Source organism: Aquila chrysaetos, chromosome 13, assembly GCF_900496995.4.
Source record: "Aquila chrysaetos chrysaetos chromosome 13, bAquChr1.4, whole genome shotgun sequence".
NCBI lineage: Eukaryota > Metazoa > Chordata > Aves > Accipitriformes > Accipitridae > Aquila > Aquila chrysaetos.
The window spans coordinates 27,190,059-27,216,249 of record NC_044016.1 but is presented as its reverse complement, the minus strand read 5'-3'; the positions used below and the strand labels follow the sequence as shown (position 1 = coordinate 27,216,249).

The 26,191-nt window shown below is 35.2% G+C and overlaps 1 protein-coding gene across 13 annotated transcripts in view; it reads right to left on the bottom strand.

Moving 5' to 3' along the window:
• The window catches only part of CEP170 (centrosomal protein 170), a 105,359-nt gene that overhangs the window by 26,057 nt on the left and 53,111 nt on the right, over window positions 1-26,191 (bottom strand). For 11 of the 13 annotated variants that reach the window (XR_005933860.1, XM_030035672.2, XM_030035668.2 and 8 more), the window contains exons 10-11: window positions 12,410-12,559; window positions 5,899-6,025 (exon numbers count right to left, since the gene is read on the bottom strand). Coding sequence is in view for 12 of the 13 variants with exons in the window: in XM_030035672.2 (XP_029891532.1) it covers window positions 5,899-6,025; window positions 12,410-12,559 (277 nt within the window). In the remaining variant the exon portion in view is untranslated. The remainder of the gene's footprint in view (window positions 1-5,898; window positions 6,026-12,409; window positions 12,560-26,191) is intronic. The other 2 variants (XM_030035669.2, XM_030035673.2) reach the window with 1 other exon arrangement.

Here is a 26,191-nt window from a genome sequence, read left to right as displayed (position 1 = left end):
TCAAAAAAAAAAAAGTAAATCTCATTGGTTGAGATAAAGACAGTTTAATAGGGCAGCAAAGGAAGAGAAAATAAATAACAACAACAACAATAATAATAAAAGAATATACAAAACAAGTGATGCACAATGCAATTGTTCACCACGCACTGACCGATGCCCAGCAGTCCCCAAGCAGTGATCCCTGCCCCCCAGGCCAACTCCCCCCTCAGTTTATATGCTGAGCATGATGTCACATGGTATGGAATATTCTTTTGGCCAGTTTGGGTCAGCTGTCCCGTCTGTGTCCCCTCCCAACTTCTTGTGCCCCTCCAGCCTTCTCACTGGCTGGGCATGAGAAGCTGAAAACTCCTTGACTTAGTGTAAGCACTACTTAGCAACAACTAAAAACATCAGCGTGTTATCAACATTATTCTCATACTAAATCCAAAACACAGCACTATACCAGCTACTAGGAAGAAAATTAACTCTATCCCAGCTGAAACCAGGACACTAATAAAACAACATAAAACAGAACTGAAAAAAAGTCAGTAGTCCATCCCTCTGTTCTATGGCAGGATCAATTATACTTTGACAAATACATGTTTAAAAACATTTCACAAGTTCTTAAAAATCTCAGCTGATGGGAGAACTGACTACCCCTATAAGCTATCTGGGTAGATAACTCTCAAAATAATTTTCTTATTCTTTAACATCAGCTGGACTGTCTCCAGTTTAGCCCATTAGTGCCTGTCCTATTCTCATTAGGCATAATTTCCTCTTTACAGGAAAGAATGGAAACACTCCTCTTATTACAGCGTGGAAACTCTGTTTGTGAATTACATTAACTACCTCTGAACTGTAATAAGTTGTACATAACTAGCTATGTTATTTCATTTCACTGTTGCAATACATTTTGTAATAAAACCCGAACAACATCATGTGCTAACATAATTCAGAATGGGTATCTCCTGATTGAAAAGATCACATATATAAAAAAAAACTTCTGTATTACTAGAAGTAGAATGTTAAGAGCGTCGTACAAAAGAACAGTTCATTCTACACAGTCCAAAGTCCTGATACAGAGCACGTGTCTATGAAAGCAATGTCTAAAAGGTTGCAATGGAATTACTGCAATGAACCCTTTCTGGTTTATCACAGAGACATGGCCAGGACAGAAAAAGCCATCTTCCAAAAGTGTACTTTCTAAAACTAGCATATTGCAGAAAAAGGGAAGGAGTAATTTCAGAAGCAGGGTAAGACTGCAAAGACAGAACAAAATCCCCTCCTCCTGCTCTGCTGTAAACAGGCAGAATTTCTTCCCAAACGTGGATAATTTTGGTTGTGATTGAACAATCGCCTGTTTGTGTGGCATCTTCGGCTAATTACTACCTTGCTGACACTCTGTGACTGTATACTGGGAAAGGGGGCACTTCATGAACATTTGTGTCATTCTTGCAGAGGGACTATGATATTTTTTCCTGCTTCATTGTAATTTCAGTAGATACGTTCCATAATACGGACTAGGATCACTCTCATGTAAAAAGGAAAGTTTTCATCGATAGAAGAATTTGAGCTACGTAAGATACCCTCTCCTTGAAATCAGACTCTTTTAGCCAGCTGTGTACACTAGGACCCTATATATGAATGTAAAGTTTTTATGCTCTCACAGTAGGTTAAAATAGGTACACAACAAATCACTGTTATAGCAGCACACCATTACAACAGGGAGGGGAAAGCAAGTCTTACATTCCTAAACACATTCAGCACCAGATTTCAAAGCTACTGAATAGAGTAAGATCCCCCCCTCCCTTGCCTGTTCCACAGCTCAAGGTCTTGTCTCACCAAGAGGCTACAGCCTCTCCCTGTGAGACCTCCCCTCAAGGAAGAGGCTGCAGTGCTGGGAGACACTCTTTCAGCAGCATTGAAAAGTCCTACTCATGAAGAAAGAACTTACTATGGTCAAGAAAGCAAAAAGAATGTTTTTAACCCATACAAGACACTGTAGTATAGAAATACACAGAAGAAGTATAAACAGCCTCAAAAGAATGAGTACTACTGCTAAAGCGCTTTCATTGAATTCTTACTGGATATAGAATGCTCTTTAGGCAGAAAAATATGGCCATCCCATGAACTGTTGCAAGGAATAATTGATGATGAATACCCCCATTTTAGAACCAAACTTCATTTTTCCACAGTGATGACTCTGCCCTCCTTGCCCATTTAACAAACATAGCAGTTGTGCTGTCAGAAACCAGCCTTTACTACTCAGAGAGAATATGAATTGCTCTGACTTCAAATGTTTGGACAGAAAATAATTCTTTTTGCAATTTCATTTGCCAGTTGTTGCAATATAATGTGACATACTTACTAACACAGATCTGTCAATTCACTTTTCACCAGGAGAGATGTATAAACAATTGCTCTGCATACCCTGTTGGGATCTTTCTGTCAAGGCTAGCCACCAACTTCCAGGAATATAAACCAGAGTATAGGGCTTCCCTCTCTGCAAGAATTCTCTAAGCATTTAATTGATTATCAACAATCATACCATATGTATACAGTTGTCTATAATGTACAGTTGTACACATCTGCTATTTTCTACCTGAGCTCTTCAATCTTTCTTTTCTCTTTGCACAGTGTCACACCTTTGATGAAGAATGCAAAATGACTCACACCTTTTTTTGTATAATCCGTGTTAGGACACTCATTTGAGAAGCAGGAGGTATCTCTGAAATCTAAGCAAGGTTTTCTAATTCCTGGACTATTTTTCTTGGAAATTATAAAAAAATGGGAGGTTCAATGAAAATCAATGCAATTGCTATCTGTGAAGATTGACTTCTCTAAGACATACCTACCAGACCAAATCTTTTACATATATTTAGGCACGTAACTTGCTTCTTAGTGAATTTCAAACAGTCTTTGGTAGAAGAAAAGCGTGGAGTTGTTCAGCACTGTCTTTGGCTATACACGTTATGTGAAGTTTAACTACCAAGATTTCTAAAGAAAATACAGGCATCTAAGTCAACAAGACAGATTTTGTGAATTGGTCTTTGGACATATATATCAAATTGCATTTTCATTACATCTTTGATGCTTGAATGCTTTCTGGATTTCTCCTTAAGTATTTTAGAATTCTTGCAGTATGGATATGCACTACACAGTAGTTGCTTCACTTAAATCATAAAGTTCTTATAATGGTAAAAGAAGCATTCATCTCTGAAGAAGATCCTAGTTAGGGTCCCATCTGAAAGTGACAATTTAAAACAGTATAAAAAACAAAAAAACCCCCAACCCCCTGATTAACCACCCAAAGCATCAGTCTTGAGAGCTGTGATTTTAAGTGCCCTGTCTGTATACCTGATCCTTCCAAATAGTGCAAAATTTGTTTCCATTATTCTATATACAAGGTATATCAGGTAATTTAATTTTTCCCCTTTCTATCTCCTTTGACTTTTAGTATACTATGCAAAGTTCAACTGCTATGAGGGGTGGAAAAGCTACTATAGAAGCAGCAGTTACTGATAAAAATTCTTCCATGCATTGATGCAGAAGTCTGCATTGTGCAACATCAAAAATAAAATTTCTTTGTAAAGAAAAAGTAAAATGAGAAAAAAAGTAAAATGAGACTGTGAAGTTGGAATGTATTTTATTGCTTGCTTTACTAAATGGCCTCACCTTCTATGATTTTAAAACCATGTGAACTTACTTCAAAAAGTAAATTATCAGAAAAATAACTGTATTTGATAAACCAGTTAATTAAACATGCTTACATACACTTTCATCTGCTGAATATGAACCGGAATAGAAATTCAGTTACTAATCAATACATAACAGCAGCTTCATTTTGGAAGAAATTCCCAATAATATTTCAATTTAACCTTTTTTTTTTTTTTTTAAAGTAGTCAAGTTATTTATTCAACTTTAGAATTAAAAGTCATGTTCTTTCTTATCCTTTCACTGTGCCAGAATAATATACAGAATTAAAGCTAAACTCTTTTGTGAAGAAGCTAAATGACTTTTTTCCAGTAAAGAATAAATTGTACAGGTAAGATCTATATACAGAACATAGAAAGTATCCAAATTAATTTATTAGTGTTATCTAAAATCCGAGGGCAATAAAATAAATATATCACAAATCCACTTAGGAAATGTATATATTAGTTACAACTAAGTTAAGGTGTTGTAGGAGAAATAGAGGGAATTTGAAAGAAAAAAAAAAAAAATTATCACCTATGGGATTCAAGATTGAGCAGTTCAGACAATGGTTCAGTTCATCTAACCTGGGCTGGGAACAAAGAGAGTTATCTAAACTTACCAAGAAACCTAAAATTTGGGCAGAAAAATATGGAAAACATAATTATTGGTTTTTTGCCACCCCCTCTTTTTTTTTAAACATGTCATATGGAATAGATAAACACTTTAGAGAAATCTCTATCACTACGCTTTTACACTGGACTGAGGACCCAAGAAGGTGGCTGGGGAAAAAACAGCGAAAAACCAAAGAACTTAGTAATAGGCAATTTTTTTTTTCTGCAGAAGGCCTGACTGCTGGGCAGAGTGCTGGGACGAGGTTTGCAGTTAAGCAGCGAGAGAATCACATGGTTCCGCTCTGAAAGCAGTAAAGACTTGGTTTTGTCAGTTGAAAATGCAGTCTTCTGAGAGACTAACTTATAGGTCAAAGACGTAGCTTGCTCTGAAATTGTAACAGACATGGATTCTTGAAAATCTGAAGAATGTCAGCAGCTATAACAATAAAAGTAGAGAAAAGACGTTACACTTGTGAATGTAACTTTGGGGAAAAAAGAAAGAAAAAAAATCTGACCTAGAACACTGCTCAGAACTATAGAAAAAAATAGTTTATTCTACTCACGAATGTCTAATGAGGTTATTTGGCATGTTCTGTAGATGGTAGTATATCTTCTGAAGTGGTGTACACAGAAGAGCATTTCTACTTCTAAAACACATTTTTCCCCCTAACCTTTTAAACTTTGTTTTCATGCTGAAAACTTCAAAGTCAGCTGGAATAAGAGGAAATACTGGAATTGCAGGACAAAAACATATCTCAAGTAGTAGACTGATAATTAGTTACTTCTTGATCACTAAACAGCATATCACTTTCAGAATATGAAGCATTCATTAATATGACATCCCTTTGTAGTTAGCAGTCAATTTTGTAATGAAGAACTACATTAACTCCACCTCAATACACAACTACCAGTGTAAGAATTACACTAGAATTCTGTGTTAAATCATCATCTCTAAGATGAAATTGAGAGGAAGAAAAACAGCAGAGGACAAGTAAAGTAAGGTAAGGAACTCCTTTATAGTCAAGAGTGTATATCTTAAAGAACCAACCGTTTACAATAAGAAATGTGAATAGTTTAACTAAGGAGAGACATAGCCCAAACATGTGCCACTCACAAGGAAGGGAGATAAAAGTTGTTTATTGCTAAGAAGGTTTCTATGGTTTTCAAGAAACATAGGGGTTTTTTGTTTCCAAAATAAGGAAGTATGCTATGCTTCAGCTGAATAACAACTGAGTAATGAAGTCTCAAGTTGGACTGTTTAACTATTAATCCACTAAAGCAGTGGATTTTGGGGTCAGTACTGAGAAAAATGTAAGGAAAGAAACATACTACGCACACCAACCCAAAGTGCATTCAACTGAACATTTCTTTAATATTAAACAGGTTTTGTATTTTTTCTTTTAGTTATTCAGTTTAATATTGGCACTCTTCTGCCATGCCAAACAACACTACCGTTGAGCTCGTTTTTATGCTGTTTCTTTTCAACAACACGAACGAATTTCCGGTGGAGATGAGGTACCAAGAGTAAGAAAGCTGCTTATGTAGATACCCAATCGCTCTTTTCTCCCTTTCATAGGTTTCTTCAAATTATAATAAGAACAGCTTTTAATACCGTTTTCTAATGGAGCAGGCACAGATGACTCCAATCTGATGTCATCTTGGTCATGACGTGTGTGATTAGCAGCCAAACTGGCCCATTGTGATACCCAACGTTTACTTCCAGGGGCAGTAGAACTTTCCTAAAGAAGAAAAAAAGCGGAAGAAAAATTACAACTGTTTGATAAAAAACATGTCCTCTTTCCAGGTTTTTCCTGAACAGAGATGTCAGACACTATTTTCCTGGAGAAAACTGAAAAAGGAGTTTACCTCACTAAATTTTAGAGTTACCAGCTCTAGAATGGCAAACAAACAAATAAACAAAATCTATATAGTTGCAGAATCAGTACAGAATAAACAGCTTTTCCTAGTGCAGTGCACTTCTAAACATCAGGACCTATATAAAATATCCTATAACATGTGCTAGTTTTAAAACCAGGTTACTTCAGTCCTCAGCTCAGAAGGGTAGGAAAAAAACATGGGGTGTAGGTGTTCAAAAATTAAAAACATGCTTCAAGACAAGAAAGTGACATTTTACCAGTTTAGAAGACCCTCTTGTTCAGAAGAAATATTGTACTTACTTCATTACAGAAAGACTACCTTAGGGACTGAAAGAGTAAGATAACTTATGATGGAAAGGAAGGAAGATCAGATTATTTGTTTGGCCTAAACAAAAAAAAGAAGCAAAGATTAAACAGCTCTACTGGGTAACATTAAAGTCAATGTAATCAGTATCTGATCATTTTTTGCAGCTGACTTAGAATGGAAATTAATTTACTTTCTTGACAGTAAGCCTTTTGAAACCTTGAACATTTTTAAAATGTAAAAAAAGTAAATATAAAATTAAACCATCTTCTTATGTTGTGTTGTTACAGTATCTTAAGTTCCCGCCCTCCCCCCAAACTAACTTCTAATTACAATGCAGTATTACTGCTTTATCCAATATATCATAGTCTCTATTGCTCACGTCCCCAAAAAAAGACAGCAGGCAACTGTCGATGCATGTATACGCACACATGCACGCACAAACACAGCATACAGTTGTCAAAGGCTTTACAGAAGTTTACACATATAATTTATTGGATTCAAAAGACAAAGCACTGCAAATGACAGTCACTGACTACAGTTACAAAGGAGTTACGTAACCATAGACAAGTCAAACGAGAAATCACAATTCAAGATCAGAAAAAGAGATGGGAAGGACACAGATACCAGTAACTTGCTTAAAAAGGAAATTTGTTGGGGCTATTTCAAAGGTTGGCTGAAGCTCTGCTGCCTGTTCAAATTTTGGTACTTCTATTCAAAACACTGATTTTTGCCTAATGCCTTGGCAACTCTGGGATTCTAGTCTTTGACCAGAAACCAACTCTATAAATTTTATAAAATTTATTTAGCGGAAATAGAATGGTGAACAATGTCATCTAGTGTATGATCACTTCTTTCAAATCAGAAGTTACTCAGGCATTTGAGAAGACTTGAATTTATGATCTTAAATTTCTCCTGATGAAATGGATGACCCTAATTAATGCAAACAAGCGCAACATCATGAATCTCTTTCAGAATACTATGAATGTACTAAGTCAGAGATGCTCCAAATAATTTGTTTGAACTATTATTCAAATTTCCACATTATGAATTCATTTCTTAGAATCAAAATGTTACAAAATTGAAGTCTAATAACTGAAAAGGAAGGCAATTCAATGTTTCTGTTATTTACAGGCATTTCTGAACACAATGCAAGGAAAAGGGTGCTAGAAAGAATATTACCAAAAACCCATGCAAAAATGTACAGCATTTATGCATTGACAGCTACTGCTGAAGCCTTATTTTTCTTTCATATCTCTTTCTTTTCTCTATTTCCTGTCTGTACTAGTGAACTTCCATCTTTAATAAAACACTTAATTACAGCCAAAATCAAATATGATAGACATCTCAATTATTTTGCTATAGAAAACTCCAACTAGTTCCTAGTGAACCACCTAAGCAATTCCAGAGATACAGATATGATATGTATCAGAAATCTGAATTCCACTTCAAAATAGAGAAATATATTAAGACTTTGCAGATTAACTGTAGTAAAACAGCATGATAAATTTTCTCTGAAAGTAATTACACTGCCACAAAAATGTTTTCTACATAGCAGTGGATGTAAACGTGTTTTGCCAACTCTGTATATACAAGCACAAACAACACAGCTATGAAAAGCAGTTTCTTTTGACAGTAGTTTGAGCACATCCAAACGGTGAAAGGTTTATAAAACACACATTTAAAAAGTCACATTCAGTTATCCTAATATTCTTCCTATAATCCATATCAATTTGCATCCTACAGGCTCTCAAGTAAGCAATCCTCCAAATCTTCTCTCGAATACCAAAAGGAATTTCCTAGTATTTCAGAAAAGCTGGGTTTACGTAAGAGATACCAGCCTTTTAACTTCGTGTTAAATGTGCTTCCCTTATGCTTATCACAAATACAAACTAAACTGGAGTAACAGATCTTCAGAAAATGTACCAATGGATTTCTGTGGACTTATTATTCAGCCTGAAGATTTAGGGCTTCAGGATCTACATCTGAAAAAAACCCACCCCACACACACGACACATGGAAGCATCTCCAATACTTGGCATTTCAGAGCAGAATCTTATTTTTTAAAAAATAAATTTCAATAAGCTGAATTAAAAAAAAAAAAAAAAAAAGTCGTCTCTTCAGACACATACTCCAGTCATCCAGTCATCTCATGTTGTAAGAATCATATTATGCCATCCTTTCATAAACTGAAGTGGCATCTTAAAAGCAGTTCTTTTAGTCCCTCCCCACTCTACCTGCTTCAGAACCATACTCCTCCAGGGGTGATGATCTTTTTAAGTATTTCCATACTTACTTTATTTAGAGCCAATGTCTTCACATTTGTTCCTGGAACAACACTGACATCTATCTCAAATAGTTCTTTTTCCTTCTGTTGCATTTACTCCACTTATACAGCAAAACCCAGCAATTGTACCCATCTCAGCTACTACTTTGTTAGACTAAATGAATTGCATCAATCTGTTCTTGTAAGGTAAATCTCCATTCCCTTAATAATCTGAATAGACCTCTTTGTACCTTCTCTAGTCTTGTATTTCCACTTCTTCACCAAGAATGGTAACAATTCTAGTGCCAGTATTTCAGAGGAAGTTTCACCAACACTTTCTACCATGGCAATAACGCTGCCCTTTTCTTCTGGCAATACATTTTCCAGGGTATAAAAGGGTCGTATTTGCCTTTTCACAGCCATATGACATTGGTGACACAATCATCCTACGTTTCAGTATAGCATTTAAATTCAAACAAAAAGTAAGTATCAAACTTCAGACTGAATGGTTTGCTCTACAGAAGGACAGGAAATTAGTCGAATTAGAGAGGACAAACAAAAGGAAATACAGCCTCTAAATACACACAGCAGTTCTGCACTTCTAAGAAGCCATATAGCAAATATTTACATGAATGAAGTTATTCAGTATTCAGAATGTCAACAGTATTATTTATTTTATCTTCAGTAGGAAAGACATGAAATGGGCATTCAAAACAGGAAAAGGAACATTGTAGTCAATGGCACTGACGACCTTGCAGATGCAAAACCAGGTTTCTAACTGTGCTGCAGTCTTAACAAAAAATTAAAAAACCCCAAACCCACAAATCAAACAAAAACCAGGTATGTCCTTAAGAAGCACATCAAAGACAACGTTGATAAACCATGTACATTATTTAAGAACTGTGGTTAGTATAGATAACTGGCCACTGAACATTAAATGGAAGCTGGATGGATAAATCATAGCCCAAATGTCTGCAGTATTTTTATTAATTGAGCACACAGTGTAAGAATAAATAACAACAACAAAACCAATAATATTCTCTTTGTTCTCTATCTTATTTAATTTTTGTTCTTAAATCACACTTACCTTGGTTGGCAAGTGGTAGCTTATAATATAGAAAATAAAAACATTGAAATATTTTAAAGAGATGAATTTAGTATTTTTACTGCCTATCTGTAATCATTGAAAAGGCAAGAACCAGTGCATGCAGGCTCAATCCAACTGTCAGACATTCACTCTGCATTTTATTTAGTCTCATGACATACACTACTCCAAAGTACCAAAGCTTGTCGTATCAAAGGAAAAGCTGTGAATTTCTTTACAAGAAAAGCAGTTTTTTAGGTCCTTTCCAAGCATGTTATTCATGATACTTCACAAGCCTTGTAAAGTTAAGATATTTGAGTTCAGAACAATCTTTCAATCCCCAAATTGTTTTTATAAAATCTTCATAATTTCCCAAGCCATCTTTGCCATATTCCTGAATTGAAATCTCTTAAATTTTTATTCTCTGCTTTTTCTATGTCAATCGTGTTCTGAATTCGCCTCATTCTGCTAAATCATCCATAGTTACAACTGTGATGGGCAGCTGGAACAAGGTTCACCCACAATCTGAGTGGATGCAAGCCTGGAACACTGAGCTACCCTGAGGTTCCTGACTATTTAGCCAAGATCTTCAATAAGGTTTATTAACTTATAATCTGCAGCTCAGTAATGCAGTAAGTCTTCCAGAAACCACAAGCAGAAAAGCTTGTATATAATGAGAACATGATACCTATATACTTTACAAATCAAACACATTTGCCTCTCCCTTTCCTAATGATAAAACAAACTGAGTGTAAGTTTTGGTAATAAGACTTTAAATAATACAATCTTCTGTCAATAGTTATCCTCATGATTATTTTCCCATTATGATACTACAAAAACACACCTTTATTTTTCTGAATCAGCTTCTTTTACTTCTACATACGTATCAACTGACTTCTGTTTTTAACTTTCTCTGCTAAGTTTTTTTCCATCTTCATCTGTCTTCAACTCTTCTTACACTAATTCTTGCTATACCTACGTTGCTTATGTCAGTTTTGATCCTTTCCCTACTGAACAATTTTCCTTTTTTCCCATATAATGCCTTGTAATAATCTTGTAAATTAAGACTATGCCAAATAACCCATTCCCTTCCCAATATATGAAGACCTTTTCATTCAGCAAAGCATCCACAGTAACAAAAAGGCATCATTCTTGTAATTTCAACCTAAATCAAAGCAAGTTTTAGTATGCCATTGCCAGAAGGATTCTTAAACCTGCCCTATAATTGCAGAAGTCTCAGTCTTCTAAAATCAAGCCCTGTTATTTGTAAAAGATGACACCTGAAAAGCTCAATTATGTTCATAAAATAAATATACATTCTTCTGCTGCTTATGAAATCATAGAAATAGGAAAAATATAAATAATTTAAATAATCTTGAAAACTAGTATGGCACAAGGGAGCTGAATGCTGCAAAAGGCATGAAAAAGGAGAGAGGGAAAGACTGTGGTTACAGATCCATGCAAAGAAGTAAGGTGAAAGGCAAAGTGTGTTGAATTCTTCCAGACGATATGCTCATGCTGTATGCCAATAATACTTGAACTAGTAACCTTAGAGAAACTATTCAAAGATACTAATCTAGATACACTAAGTATGTTACTGTATCAAGACTGCATAGTAGCTAAAATATGAACATGATAAAGAACACCTTCTCTAGGGAAACAGATTCCTAGATACTAAAACCAATGTATTTGCATGGCAGGCACACAAAGCCATACTTTAAGCTCTTGATATATTCCAGAAAATTTGCTTATTTATAAAGTTTGCTAATTTACAGGATCATACTTCAGAAACAGTTTGCCATGGTAAGCAGAAGTATGGTGTGCTTTGTTACTGTTACCAGATTAATTCTGCTCCAATGTAAGCCTGTTCTGTTCCCAACACATTTCAAGTTACAGTTTATCCCTCACAACGATACCAGAATGTCTCCCAAGATTTCAAAATGAAACATGATTAACATCTAGCTTGTGTGCGTGTTCTGAGTCATATATAAAGAACAGCATTTTCCTTTGCCTAATCTTTCACCAGCTGATTAAATTATACTGCTTCTGAGGCAACTAACGTAAGTGACTCCTCATGAGTGGCATCTCACTTGAGAACTCAAACCGTGAATGTAAAAACTTGAAGTCCTCTGGCTTAGGGAAAAAATCTGAAATGTATTATCCACCATTTCTTCCCTAGCTGACTTTGTATTGCACATTAAATGCATACACCTTATTTCTGAAGTTTAATATAGCTACTTGCTTTGGGCTATAAAACATAATCAGCTTTTCCTCAGTTCTGCTGCATAACTTACAAGAAGCGTATACTGTGCAAGTGTATGTTGCAAGGAAGCTCCTGCTACATTTCGAACACGCTGGTGTTAGTGCACTTAGAAAGGCAGCAAAATTTAAAACACCTTCACAATGTAATGTGCCTGTCTCTAACAGAGAAGTTTTGATAATGCAATAAAGGCCTAAGAAAAATGAAATACTTATAGATCGAGCTAATGTTTTCTAGGCAAGGTTTTGTTTGCTGTTTAACACTTACTGGTCAGTTATTAGTGCTCTCTCTTATTGGAAGAAAAAAGAAGACCATCAAAAATTAAATTCTACCTCTGTGTCAAGAAATCCAGTTGTACTCAGTGGTCTTTTTTCTTCCAGCACTACTGTAGCAGAACTTATAGCCCAATCTTTTACTAAATCTTTCTGGTTCTCGTTGATAACAGGCCTATTATAATCCTGGCTGTCATCCACTCCAAATACCTGAAAATGAAACAAACCATTACATACATTAACCCAATACCATCCTGATACAATGTTCAATGTTAATGGATGGATGGTGGCATGCTGGATAGTGAGTTTAAACAGGTTGTTGTATTATGCTTATCTGTCATCTTGGTGAAATCTACAAATTAAACAGAAGAAATATCTACAGCAATTAAAAAAAGAGCAGAAGTCTATGTCAACACTGTGAAAATTCAAGGAACTGCTAGTTGGAATGGTCAGATATGAAAAAATGACACTGATGAAAAAAACAAAAGGTAAACGCAAAATCATTACAAAAATCATTTTACAGTCCATTTCCCAATTAAGGAAAAAAACCAGTAACTGGAACACCAAATTTTCAGATTTTTGCTATTATCTAGTGAAAACAAGAAATACAAATGCTTACATCTGCTACTGATATGCTTGTTGATTTCTCTAATACAAACAAAATTTCAGTTTTTCATTTGTTAGGGACTTAGCAGATGTTAGAAGTCCACCAGGTCTCACAAACCATGCAGACTCATCTCATTCAAGATGTGACTTGCCATAGTTCTACTACACTGTTTCCTACTGATGCTTGTATTAATCCCTTCCACTTGTGACAGAGTAATTTTCCCATGACTTTTTAAACCATTACTCAGAGAAAAATACTGAAAAAATGTTATTACCACAGCAATTTAGTAATAAGGACTTAAGCAGGAGAGCCAGCATATTGCCTGTCAAATTTCTCATGAATCATAGATACTAAGGAATATGAATTGCCTTCAGAATTGATGTATAGTTCAAAGGTATTTTAGAGAATATTGTGTATCTTGGAAACATATAAATTACAAAATTTATAAATTTCTGCCTAAGAAGTAAATTTACTACTACTAAGGACTTGGACATTAAGAAAAAATACAGAATAAAAATGGACCCCCCCCCCACCCCCCATTAAAATTGGCTGCTAAAAAGAAACTGTTACCATCAAAAATTGTTTTGTCTTAAAGAAAGACAAAAAAAAAAAAAAAAAAAAAAAAAGAAAGGGAAGAAGGAAATGACCTTGACAGATGCTATCATCTTGTAAAAAACACTACTAGTGAAAAAGAGGAAAAGATATACAGAATTACTTTTTCCCCCAAAACTGTTTTGTAATTCAGTTTTGCACAGCAAAGCTAGAGGACTAGTTTATTAAAATTCTGAACAAGGTTAGTGTTTTTAAAATAGATTCACCACTAGATGGCCACAAACCATAATTTTTTTTTAGTGTCTGAGAAGCAGATGAAGGGGGGGGGGAAAAAAAAAAAAAGTTAGGCACCCTGTCATTCAACTGCTGCTTATGATCTACTGTGTCCAGAAAGATGTTGCTATAGCATTTATACATTTATAACTGAGGAAGCTTTTTCAAAAGCATTGGATTTGTATTTTGCTCTCGTGCAAAAAGCCTGCTTTCTGCATGTCCTGGTTTCAGCTGGGATAGAGTTAACTGTCTTCCTAGTAGCTGGTACGGTGCTATGTTTTGAGTTCAGTATGAGAAGAATGTTGATAACACTGATGTTTTCAGTTGTTGCTAAGTAGTGTTTAGTCTAAAGTCAAGGATTTTTCAGCTTCTCATGCCCAGCCAGCAAGAAGGCTGGAGGGGCACAAGAAGTTGGCACAGGACACAGCCAGGGCACCTGACCCAAACTGGCCAACGGGGTATTCCATACCATGGGACGTCACATCTAGTATAGGAACTGGGAAGTGGGGCGGGGAATCGCCGCTCGGGGACTTGCTGGGTGCCGGTCGGCAGGTGGTGAGCAATTGCACTGCGCATCATTTGTACATTCCAATCCTTTTATTATTGCTGTTGTCATTTTATTAGTGTTATCATTATTAGTTTCTTCTTTTCTGTTCTATTAAACCGTTCTTATCTCAACCCATGAGTTTTACTTCTCTTCCCAATTTTCTCCCCAGTCCCCCTGGGGGGGGCGGGGAGGGAGTGAGCAGCTGCATGGTGCTTAGCTGCTGGCTGGGGTGAAACCACGACACTGCAGTTCTAAAACTGAGGCAATGCTCCCTAATTTTCAGTTAATACATAAATCATGTCTAGATATACTTATGCACCATTTGCTTAAGGGTATTTCATAAATTTCTTTTCTTAGAAATAAGTATGATACAACTTACGTTTTCTCTTTAACGATATACTTTTGATTTGTACAGTTGTAGCAATTTTTGAGGATAGAAACCAGTTACCTTTCACTACCTCCCTTCTTTGAATATATCGCTACTCTGCAGCCACTTTTTTCTTTGTTTAACATAGGTCCATTGATTACAGAGTTTTACATTTTCTTTTAAATGAAAGTAAATTCTGATTTTATTGCATAAGCACCTGAAGGAAAATATTAATTCAACACTTCCATATCTAATCAGGACTACAGGACTAAATTGCTGCCTGTAAATTGCTTCATATTATCTGGTGGCACATTCATTTACCATGCCAAATTTCTTGTATCACAAACAACAGCTCCTAAGGCTTCTTTCTTTCAGTCCTACCTTTTCTAGTACTGAAGTCCTGTTTAAGCAAATTTTATTATTCTTCTTCTATTACTGAAATTACTGCAAAACCAAATTTGAATATTGCCTGTTTCTTCTGTGAAAGGTAACAGCAGCAGCAATAAGACCCAAGGAATAGATTTACCTCCAAGTACTACTCTTACTGCTCCCTCTGTATATATAGTGGGGATATCATAGGCAGGAAAGGATATGCAAAATATTTGGGGACACTATTATTAGAAATAAAAGGAAAGCATCTCTTTCAATAAATGTGTATTTTTGCACTACACATTCATTCTACATGTAGGAGCACTGGTATGTGCATGCACCTGTCTAAGTTCCATCGCTACACAACTGTAAAGCTCCTCTTCTCAGCAAGAAAGAAGATTCCCCCAAGTGTGATCTAGCCCAAAGACTAAATTTCAGAACTGTGATATATGAAAACCCTTTGAAAACAATGACATTAATACATAATTAAGAATTTAAATATGAAAACTATGCAAAAGATAAAACAAATCATGTTTAGTATTTGACAAAATTTAGAACATCACTTACACGCCTGTCATACATCTGCAGAAAATTAATACTATCAGAATTTCAGGATTAACCAATCCACTTAATAGTGTTCACCAAATAATGAGAATACTCTCAACAGAAACAGACATGGAATAACCTGAAGGTTTCTGCTGGAAATCGTGACTCTGCCATTTAGAAAAATGCAATTTGTACTTTATGGGTTGCTATGATAAGGTATGTGTACAAACAGTGGGCTGTTGTGATTGAAGCCTTAATGGAGAAAGACCTGTATCTTCCTACAAAGACTGAATGACATTCTTCAAGGCTTCCAATTCTTCAGATGTTTCTGTTCTTCAAATATCTTCATGATTTCAAAAGTCATTTAAGGAAGATATTAATGCTGGTTTTTAAACAGATGTCACTTAAAAATGAAACTACCAGAGAAAGATTATTTCTAAGCTAACAGCTTCCTATAAGCAATCATTCCAGAAAGTTAAAGTTTTCTGCCCTGCTCTGCCCTATTACTGTTTATTTTTATGAAATTATATTTTAGCAGAAAGACTAGATTATTTCATAAAGTTACAAAACAAAACCCAGGATAATAATTTTCACAGAATCCCTGAAATCTGACTGACGGGGAAAAATCTAGGCACTGCACCAATCTGCATCATTACATGGGGTTCCTGCAGGGTCTCTGCCACAGAGCTGTAATGGTGGAACTGTCAGAAACGTATAAACTGTGGTGGTGGTGTTTAAGAATAGCTACTTTATTGTTATAAAGCATGAAGCAATTTCCCCTGCAAATCAGGACATTTTGAATGGCAGGGGAACGATGACAATATTGCTGTCGAAAGCCAAGCCCCGTTTGTGAAATGTAGTCAACATAATTTTGTTTAACCTGCAATCAAGTTGACCTCTTAAGCAAATGGATTAACAGGTGATAGTCAGCCTGCATCCAGTACTGGTCACCCCACTACATGACAGACATTGTCTAACTGGAGGGAGCTTAGCAGGGGCCACCAAGATGGTCAAGGCTGGAGCACTTTCCCTGCAGGGAGAGTCTGGGGAAGCTGGGCTTGATCAGTCTGGAAAAGGGAAGGCTTTGTGGGTGCCTACCAGCAGCCCCCCAGTACCTACTGGGAGCATTTCAAGATGACAGCCAGGATCTTCACAGTGATGCATGGCAGGAGGACAAGGGATAACTCGCGTAAGTTGAAACAAGAGAGGTTCAGACAGGATATAAAGAAAAGCTTTTTCACTCTGAGGACAGCCAAGCAAGGCTGCCTAGTCTCTGTCCTTGTAGGGTGCGAAGACCCAGATGGATGAAGTCCTGGGCAACCTGTCTGACCTCAAAGCTGACCCTGCTTTGAGCAGGGCGTTGGACTACAGACCTCCTAAGGTCCTTTCCAGCTTATGTGATCCTATGATCCTTAATATCCTAGATAATAACTTAGCACCTCAGGTCAGCCTTCTAGCTCAAAGAGTCAGTCTTGAGAAAGCCCAAAGGGAAATCCAATAATTTCTCAACTACGGAACTGCTAACACGATGGCTGACTTATAATGAAGTCTCCTAAATCAGCAGGGACAAAGGGAATTTCCGACACGTACTTTCAATTTCAAAGCACTGAATGGTAAGCCCTCCAAAGAGCGGCCTGTGATACCCTATTTACATTCTGTGGTTCCACCAGTAAAACAAAGGGACAAAACAGCAGGCTAAAAATACAGCAAGTCCCAAAGCATCATGCTGTTACTTGCTGGAATGCAAACTCAGCCGGAGAAGTACAGAGGAGAAGTACAAAATAACTGATGGCAAAACAATTGCACCTTGATGTAGATATTAATAAATTCCATCACTTTATCTCAGCAACACTTCTTCCAATACTGAGAACATTACTTTATCTACATAGAACAGTAATTTTTAAAATTCTTTATCGAATATCAAACAAGAATTAACAAAGTCTATGTAACACAACACAAGCAAGATACAATCATTGCAATAAGTACTGGCATATTTTTGGAGACAGCAGGAGTTACAGGACCAAGTCTGAGCACGTGTCTTGTCCTCTTCTGGAAGGGCTAATTTTGTAGAAAGCAGAGGAATCTGTTTTGGCAAGCCATACACATTTCCCTGTGAAAACAGCTCATGACTCAGAGCACACCTGCTTGTCACCATAGCTGAAGCACAGCTTTAACACAAGTTAGCTTTAGTGATCAGGAATTGGTCTTGTTCACTCTCTTTTCCCCTCTCCCTTGCCCTCCAACAGATGAATTAATATATTTTGTACCATAGAGGAACTATACTAGAGGTCAGTATAATGACATCAGGATTAATTATCAAAAGTGATGATTCTTTAAAACCACAGAAGCCATTTTTCTTTATTGATATATGCGAGACCTTCTAGAAATTAAAATTAAAAAATGGTCAGAAAAATTAATGGCACCAGGAACCATTTTTCTGAATGAAAAGGAAGAAAATGGGTTAGCTAAAACAAAAAACAAACCCCAAAACCACAAAGCCCCACTTGATGTTTTCCTCATGTGCTTTTTATAAACATTAAAGTTCTTGAGTAAGAAAAAACTTTTTCCAGTTGTGTCTCTTTCACATGACTTTCAGAGTTCCTAACGTTGGGACTTTATGCTTACTTTTATTTAGTTTCAGGACATTAATTTTAAACTATGCCATGGTTTATGAAGATCACACTGCAGTTCTACAATATTATAATTACTCAGTACTTAATGTCCACAGAACTAGTTCCTCATCCAAATCGTTACTGAAAATACTGATATCAGTAGAAGAAAAGGTCTTATTTGAGACTCCGAATAGATATGTTCACTCAGTTTTATAGCAAATTATGTATAATAGAACAGGGATTCTATCGTTCTGCATACATACTTACTGCACAAAGCATTAGAAAGCATTTCTAAGACCACTAACAAAAATTAGGAGCATAAATTTTATTCAAAATACAACTCTGAAGAATTCTATCTAGTTTTATAATTTTGAGTTTCTAAATTTTTCCCAATAGTCTTACCATGGTAGTCTTAACATAAAGGATATGCAGTAATTACTAATAGTATTAATAAAGATTGACAGAAACCCGACAAATAAATAACAAGGATTCTAGTTGTAATTCAGAGAGCTGTAACTATGAACCTATCCATTAATGATGGTATCTGTAAAACTATAAGCATTTGAATAATTCTCCTTCTGTTCTTTCAGATCTTAACAACAGCTACAGCCACAATCTGGAGATATTTGTAAAGGATGACAATTTAAATGCTATTAATTTCAGTGCAAGCAATTTGTATACAAGGAGCAGAACAAAACCCAAAGACAAAAAGTGTGTAAAAGGGAATTCAAAGATGAACAGTTAAAAAAGCAAACTACATCAGAGCACAGGCAAGGGGCTGTACTGTACAGTGCATTAAAGACAGGACCATGGCAAAATAAAACAAGGAGCAAGTGATTAAATTTGACATAAGGCATTTGCCATTGTAAAGTGATAGGAATGTAAATTATAATATCAATTATGTTTCATAGCTTTTTTAGGGGAAAGGAATATGATGAGTATATTTGATTATCAGGGAAGTCAAATAAAAGTAGATTTCAGAAACTGAGCTGTGAACTGATACAGTCAGACCAGCAAGAAAGAAAAGAAAAAAAAAAAAGGAAAAAAAAAAGAGGGAAGAGACATGAATTTGGAAACACAAGTAGATTTGGACACAGCTTGGCTGTACTAAGCAAGAAGAAGAATGTGTAAATAAGCCACACTCAAAGGATGCTTGACTGATGGGAAGAGAGGATTCCAGAGAGCAGGGAAATGGAAGAGGCTTCAGATCCATATTGCAGATTATCTTGGCAATGCTGCGCTTAGTGTGCAGACTGAGGTCCTCATCATTCTTCCAAAGAAGGTGGTCCAGACATTCATAATATACAGTAAATTGGTTGTTACAAGTCAGAGTTACTGATCACATTGAAAAGACAAAAGAGAAACATTTTCTTCCCGCCTTTGAGAAAGTGTGATGAGCCAGAGTACAATGCCTAAGCTCACTTTGTGTTTAGCTACTGCATGAACTGTGTTTAACCAAGTTGCTTCTGAGAATTCTGATTTTAATAGTTTTTGCTTGTTCTTGGCAGTTATCCTAGCCATCCCAGGCAAACAGACTGTGTTCTGTGCAGGGCATATCTCATGAATAGCCATGGATCTTCACAGAAGCTGTTTATGTTGTTTTAACTATATATTGAAGATACAGAATCAGATGCAAGACGCTCTGGTATAATAAAAAGCTACATAAACAAATGAAAAGGATCAACGTGCCAAGTCTAATAACTTCCTCTTACCAGACGCCAGTTACATATTTACATGCATACATATTTTGTACCTGTTTGCTACAGTGAAGAATTAATTTTCTTTAGAATTCCAAATTAAAAAAGAAACAATAAGGTTAGAGACTGCAAGACTCCTCCCCTCAGAAGAAAAAAGATTAAAAACATCCTCTGAACTCTTGACAAAATTTATACACTCAGGTGATTTGACAGGCTTCAACTGTTCTACTGCTTCTTCAGCATTGTGTTCATAAAATACAGTCATTCTGCAACCAAGACACTCTGTGGGGCTAAAAGGCATTGTTTGTAGAAGAAATTGCTGAAGCAATGGTAAAAGCGATTAAACCCAGAGGGTGTGAAAAAGCAGAAGACTTGAAGGTCATTTTCTGAAAATAGATACATCTGTCTTGGTTTCTTAAACACCCATTGAAACATGCGGAGATTTTTTTTTTTCTCCAAACTTACTCTGTGCCCATTGATTCTTCTCAAGTAGTTTGTCATTTATAATACTGCAAAAATTTGCCAAGAGGAGTTCCATAACATGTATGTTAACTCTGTAACATGAGGAGTTATAACAACATGTATGTTAAGTATTGTAATGAAAAAATTTTCCCCTCCCTACTCCACTTGCACTGTATATATAAGTTTTTGGATAAACACAGTTTTAGTGAAAGAGTTCAGAATACACATTTTCTAATAAACCTTGCAGATGTTAAAAAAAAAATGTTTTAATTTGGTATATGGCTCCATGTTTTAAAATCAATCCCTGCTGTGCATTGCACGCTATTTACAAATGATGGAAAACATCTGAATTAGTGTATGCTTCTCACAGAACTAGACTGATATATACAAATGTAACATTATAATAAAATACCTACTTATGATTTTGTCACTCTTACTTTCAAAATATTTAGCATAACATTAATCTTAAACTTGTCAGTCCACAATTCTTCATTTAGCAGTTATTTTATGCTTAATACAATCTTTCATGCTATCTGCAAGATTACTGATAAAACTTTAAGGTTTGCAACAGAGAAGACAAGATGTGGTAAACAAGCTTTATGACGACTTAAAGCAACAACAACAAATCATTCAAAAGTACACAGTCCTTGAAGAACACATTAGCCAGTAACGCAATATGGTATGAACAGACATACCCTGGGAGCAAAAAGAGTAAGGAGATTCCATTTTATTATGATCGCCTTTCAGAATAGATTCCCACTCATATACATACTAAAAAAAAAAAGTCAAACCAAACTGAAATATAAGTATCATCGTGAGCAGAAAGATGCAGAAAATGAAATGGAAAACCTGCTGCCTATATGAACATGAACACAGCTTTCCCTCCAAAATGATTAGTTATTCCAAATTTTTAGAGGAAAAAAGAACCTCTCTCAAGACTGTGTCAACAGAATAATATTTTGTGTATACTCTTTGTGTAGTATACAATCAAGTAAAATTAAAGATGATAGCATGCACATTAAAAACAAGGTCATTACTATTACGGCCTGTCTATCTATATAAACAAAGACTTTGAAACAGCATCCTTCTCCAATTTATTTTAAATTGGAACATGATCTAAAATATGAACTTTGCATTGAAAATAAAATCATTAAATGGTCACAACAATTCTTTTTGAAGATGACAGAAGCATGGGCAGAGGTTTGATTTTGGTACTTTTTTTCAAGTTTTACTTCTGGTTGGGAATCAGTATGTTGAATTTGAGATCTAAAATTACTTTGCCATGAAAAAAAAATCAATTATTTATCAGGAAATTTAAATGACTATAACATAATTGAAGAAAACAATTTTGGGACCAAAGAAAACTTTATCTAAGCCCAATGTTTCCACATGCATATGAGCTACTGTAACATTCTGGATTCCCTGGTTAGTTAGGCTGATGAGAATTGAAACATACATATAGCCTCTATTCTGTTCCTTCCCTTCCCACACACGCAAAGAAGAGTTTAACTCGGCTATCGTAAGTTCTACAAAGTACTTCCATTCAGAAATACCCTGAAATGAAACTGGCTGAAGAAGAAAACCAACAAAAAACCCCTACCCAAAATGAAGAAAAAAGGACCCTCCAAGAAAACCCCTGAAGAGCTTGCAAAAAACTCACTGAGCTGCTTTTAATTTATTGCAATAGCCTTAAAGTATTTGATATTCCAAAACCATCCAGAATTATTTGCACATTCATTTATTAAAATTTATTACTGGTAGGATTTTGCTTTATTGAAAAAAGGAAACTCATTAGCCTGGTAATTTGCAGTCTTTGTATATCAACAAAAAGGAAGATGAACTGCTGAAACATCATTTTGAATTCTTTCATCCACTGACAGACTTACCTTTTCCATGGCTGAGGAAGATTTTTTTTTTTTTAACCTGATATGACTGCTGAGAACAATTTCCTTCTACTAGAACAAATTTGATTTATTTAAAAAATGTAAAACAGATAGAAAATTTACAACTTAGTGCAAAATAGAGAGCAATTGCTAAGTGTTAACAGAAGAAAGCATTGAACCTACCTAAAGATCAGAACAGCCAGATGTGAAAGAAAAACAAGTCTTACAACTGTGCCCCATCTACTCGTGTATTTTATGTGTTAGAAATAACACTGAAAGCATGTTCTAAATCAAATCAAGATCCTGAATTTGTTTTATTTTGTACTTAGCTTTTAGCTGCAACAATAAGGGTATTATTCGGCTAGAAAGAGTTGTGGCTTTCTGAAGCTATTTGAGTAGAGAATATTGTATGTCTGGTATGTTCAAGGTGGTCTTTGTAGTATGCAAGAACAGCTTTTCTTCTTTACCTATTGAAGAAATTGCTCTCAATGGTAATTTTAAAAAGAGGTCTACAAGTATAAAAAGAGAGCCAGCATCTATTATTCAATCATAACTTTTTTTCCATGTTATTAATGTATTTAATTTCTAAACCTGTTTGCCTACCAACCAATTCATACTTCTCTATGAATTCAAGTGACATTTGAACACCTGGATGCAGAATATCATTGGCTAATGAAAGGACTTTTAGGAAGGCAGTTTTATTGCTATTTTTCAAGTGTTCTCTATTTATAAAGAACATTTAAGACACAACCATACATTTATACTGTAGAGAACAAGTAAAAAGAACACGAGTTTGTGAGGAGCAGCCCCCATCTTGCTTAGAATTTATATTTTGTGAATTAAAGGTGACAGAGGACCATATGGAAACCCATGATAGAATAAAAATGCAAGTAAACTAGTAACAGAAGAGAGAATTCTACAACACATTTCCATACCAGTAATAATGACAGTATTCACTCAGTCTCTATATATCAAAAAAACAACAGGATTTGAAAGAAATTGTAATAATGTCAAGTTACTAAAAAATAAACATGAGTCAGAAGTCCTAGAATGTGTGCATGGGTTTGTGTTACTTGTGAAAAGCACAGCTGGATCCTATATAAGCACAGGAATAATTCGGAGATAGCATTCTCACCAGTTGATTGACTAAGGAGAGAAGGCAGTTACAGTGGGTAAGTAACAGCTGAAGATTGCAACTTTTTCCAAATTATAACCACTATCTCTACAATGGGAACTCTGACAAATCTTTCTATTCAGAAATAGCACGAAATGAAATTTGCTTAAGCAAAAACAAACAAAAAAAACCCCCTCAGCCATACCCTTCACTCCTTCTATGATAGTTTCATGTTTTGATATTTGTCCTGGACACATATATGTATATGTATTATATTTTAAAATAGAAACAACTATGAAATCTTCTTAGGATGACTGCTTCTCTGTCTCTGCCTAATAACATAGCCTGAGATTTCTCCTAACCTCTACAAAATTTGATGTTGTCTTTTATTTTTTTAATTACTTTTTAAAATTTATTTTTTTTTTTAGTTATTCTCCAAGATGTTTGTTTTGCTCTAAGAAACATGACACACCAATTCTAAACATAAATAACCTGTTCAAAGCTGGCCACAAGGCTATGATATTTAATTCCTCTGACAATATCTTTAAGATCTATGAATAAAATTCAAATAAAACACAAAAGAAACAATTATTAGTATTCCTGAAATACTAAGTAATTACATCAGTTCCTATCATAGCTGATCTAAGCATAAGATGTGAAAATACAATCAATCCAAATGATTAACTGACATACAAGTGAAACAGGAACGATCTTTGAAGGACTCCAGGCATGTACAGGTCTTGCATCTTTTTTTTTTTTTTTTTCCCCCTCTATTTACAACTGCAAACTGCTTACTATTTTTATGACATAGTTCATTTTTTCACCATAATTTTTTTTTTAATCTTGAAAATTTGCAAACAATTTAACAAATTTCTCTTTTCCTACTCAGTTCAGTGTCTGTGGGCATTTATATAAATTGATTTTATTCCAGTGATCTTGCCTGTCAGATCTTGGTATCTTGTCTGATTTTAATTTCATTGCCTCAGCAAATCATGTAGGTGTTGAAAGTTGTGTAAGACACAAGCCTCAATGTTTTTGTAATCTTTCATTTTAGGTAAGTGACAGACATTCACCCCGAAACAGTCATCACTGCAGATAAATTATTATACCTTTCTCTTAGGGAAAAATACCTCACTAAAAAGCTTTTCTCCATTACTTAGAAAATGTCTTCCTCTTCTTCTGATTATTTTTGTATCTTTCTCACATTATCTTTTCAAAAGCCAGGCTTTAAAACGGTCAAGAAAAAAAATATGTTGTTTGTTATTCTACTCCTTTTCTGCTGTAGAGACAATACTTTTTTCTTTGAGACTGAAAGAGTAGCAGAAGAAGAAATGAATCCTTAGCAATCTAAATGAAATGAAGATGTTGAATAAGCAGGAGAGCATCATTTTCGGATTTTAAAAATCATTTCACATAAGTATTTATTTTCCTTGAGTCTATTTCCTAGAATCTTTAGTAAAAGGCTATATTAAGCAAAAATGGTACTTTCGAAGGAAACAATACAGCGCAGCATTAAGGTCTTTCCGCCCCTTTTTTAAATTATATAGATAGATTTTTTTTTCTATTTTTCTGATAATTTTAACTTTTGATTTCCTGCATGCTTCTCTTGGATTCTTAACTCAAAGAAGCATTATTAATCACACCTTGATTTTTGACAAGTTTATGCCATTCTTGCATTTGTGGTTTGGACTTATACTCCTTTACCAAGAAAAGAGTAGACTCTGCCTACAGGAGTAAGGCTAAGGCTAAGGTTTCCCAAGTGAATGAGTAACACTGAAAGTAATTTTTGGATATTTTGCCCGTTCTCACCCTCTCCTCCACTAAAAGGGAAAAAATACCCAAACCCATAAGTATTTTATGCCATAGGAAATTCTTCAGGTGAGCCAGACGTGGATCTTAGCACCATTCTAATGTAAACTATTACTGACAAGACTGCATTGTTTGTGCAAATGTTTTAGAAAGTTATCCTTGCTATTTGTAGTGCATTTTTACCCCAATCCTAGCAAACCCAACTCTTGAATTTCAGTTAATCTTCTGACCCAACAGACACTCTTACATGATACTCAACTGAGCAGGCATTGTAACTGCGTAAAAAAAGGACTGACTTGCCAACAAAGAAAGAGAGATTATACTGGAATTATTGATAAGAGAATTATTGGTATACATTTTAAATCCTCAATAAAGCATCACAGCAGTCAACAGACTATTGTCTTACTCCTCACTTATCCACCTTTAGCAGAGTAACAGAATCCACAGCATTAGCAATTTAAAATAGGAAGGAAGCAAAGCTGAGCTCAGCTGGAGGAAGAAATTTTGGCTTCCATTTGGTTTTGATTTTCTTCACTGGATGTTTTTCTGCACTTCATAAAAATAATATCATACTTCTTTCATATTACCAAATCAAAGAAGAACTGTGCAGCAAGACTCTTTGAACTGAATGTAAAATATACAGTTCATAATGCTTCAGTACAGATACTAAGTGAAAAGATATAGACGACCTCAAAGAAAAAACATCTCTGCTTTACTTCCTAGTAAATCTTTAATTTCTAGTGGTGACACTTTTTAGGTTAGCAGTAAGAGGTATTTATGATATCCAAAACCTTTTTATACAACACAAAGAATATTAACCAATACTTTACTACCATCCCTACTGCTTGCATTCACCTCCTGTTCCTGAATCTCTCCTGTAACAGAAGAGATTTGTTTCAAAGAAAAAACTGACTGTGGATATCCTGAACGGATATTAAAGACCACAAATAATTTGAAATCTTATTAAACATTAGACAGTATAAAGTACGTAAATTGTGTATTTC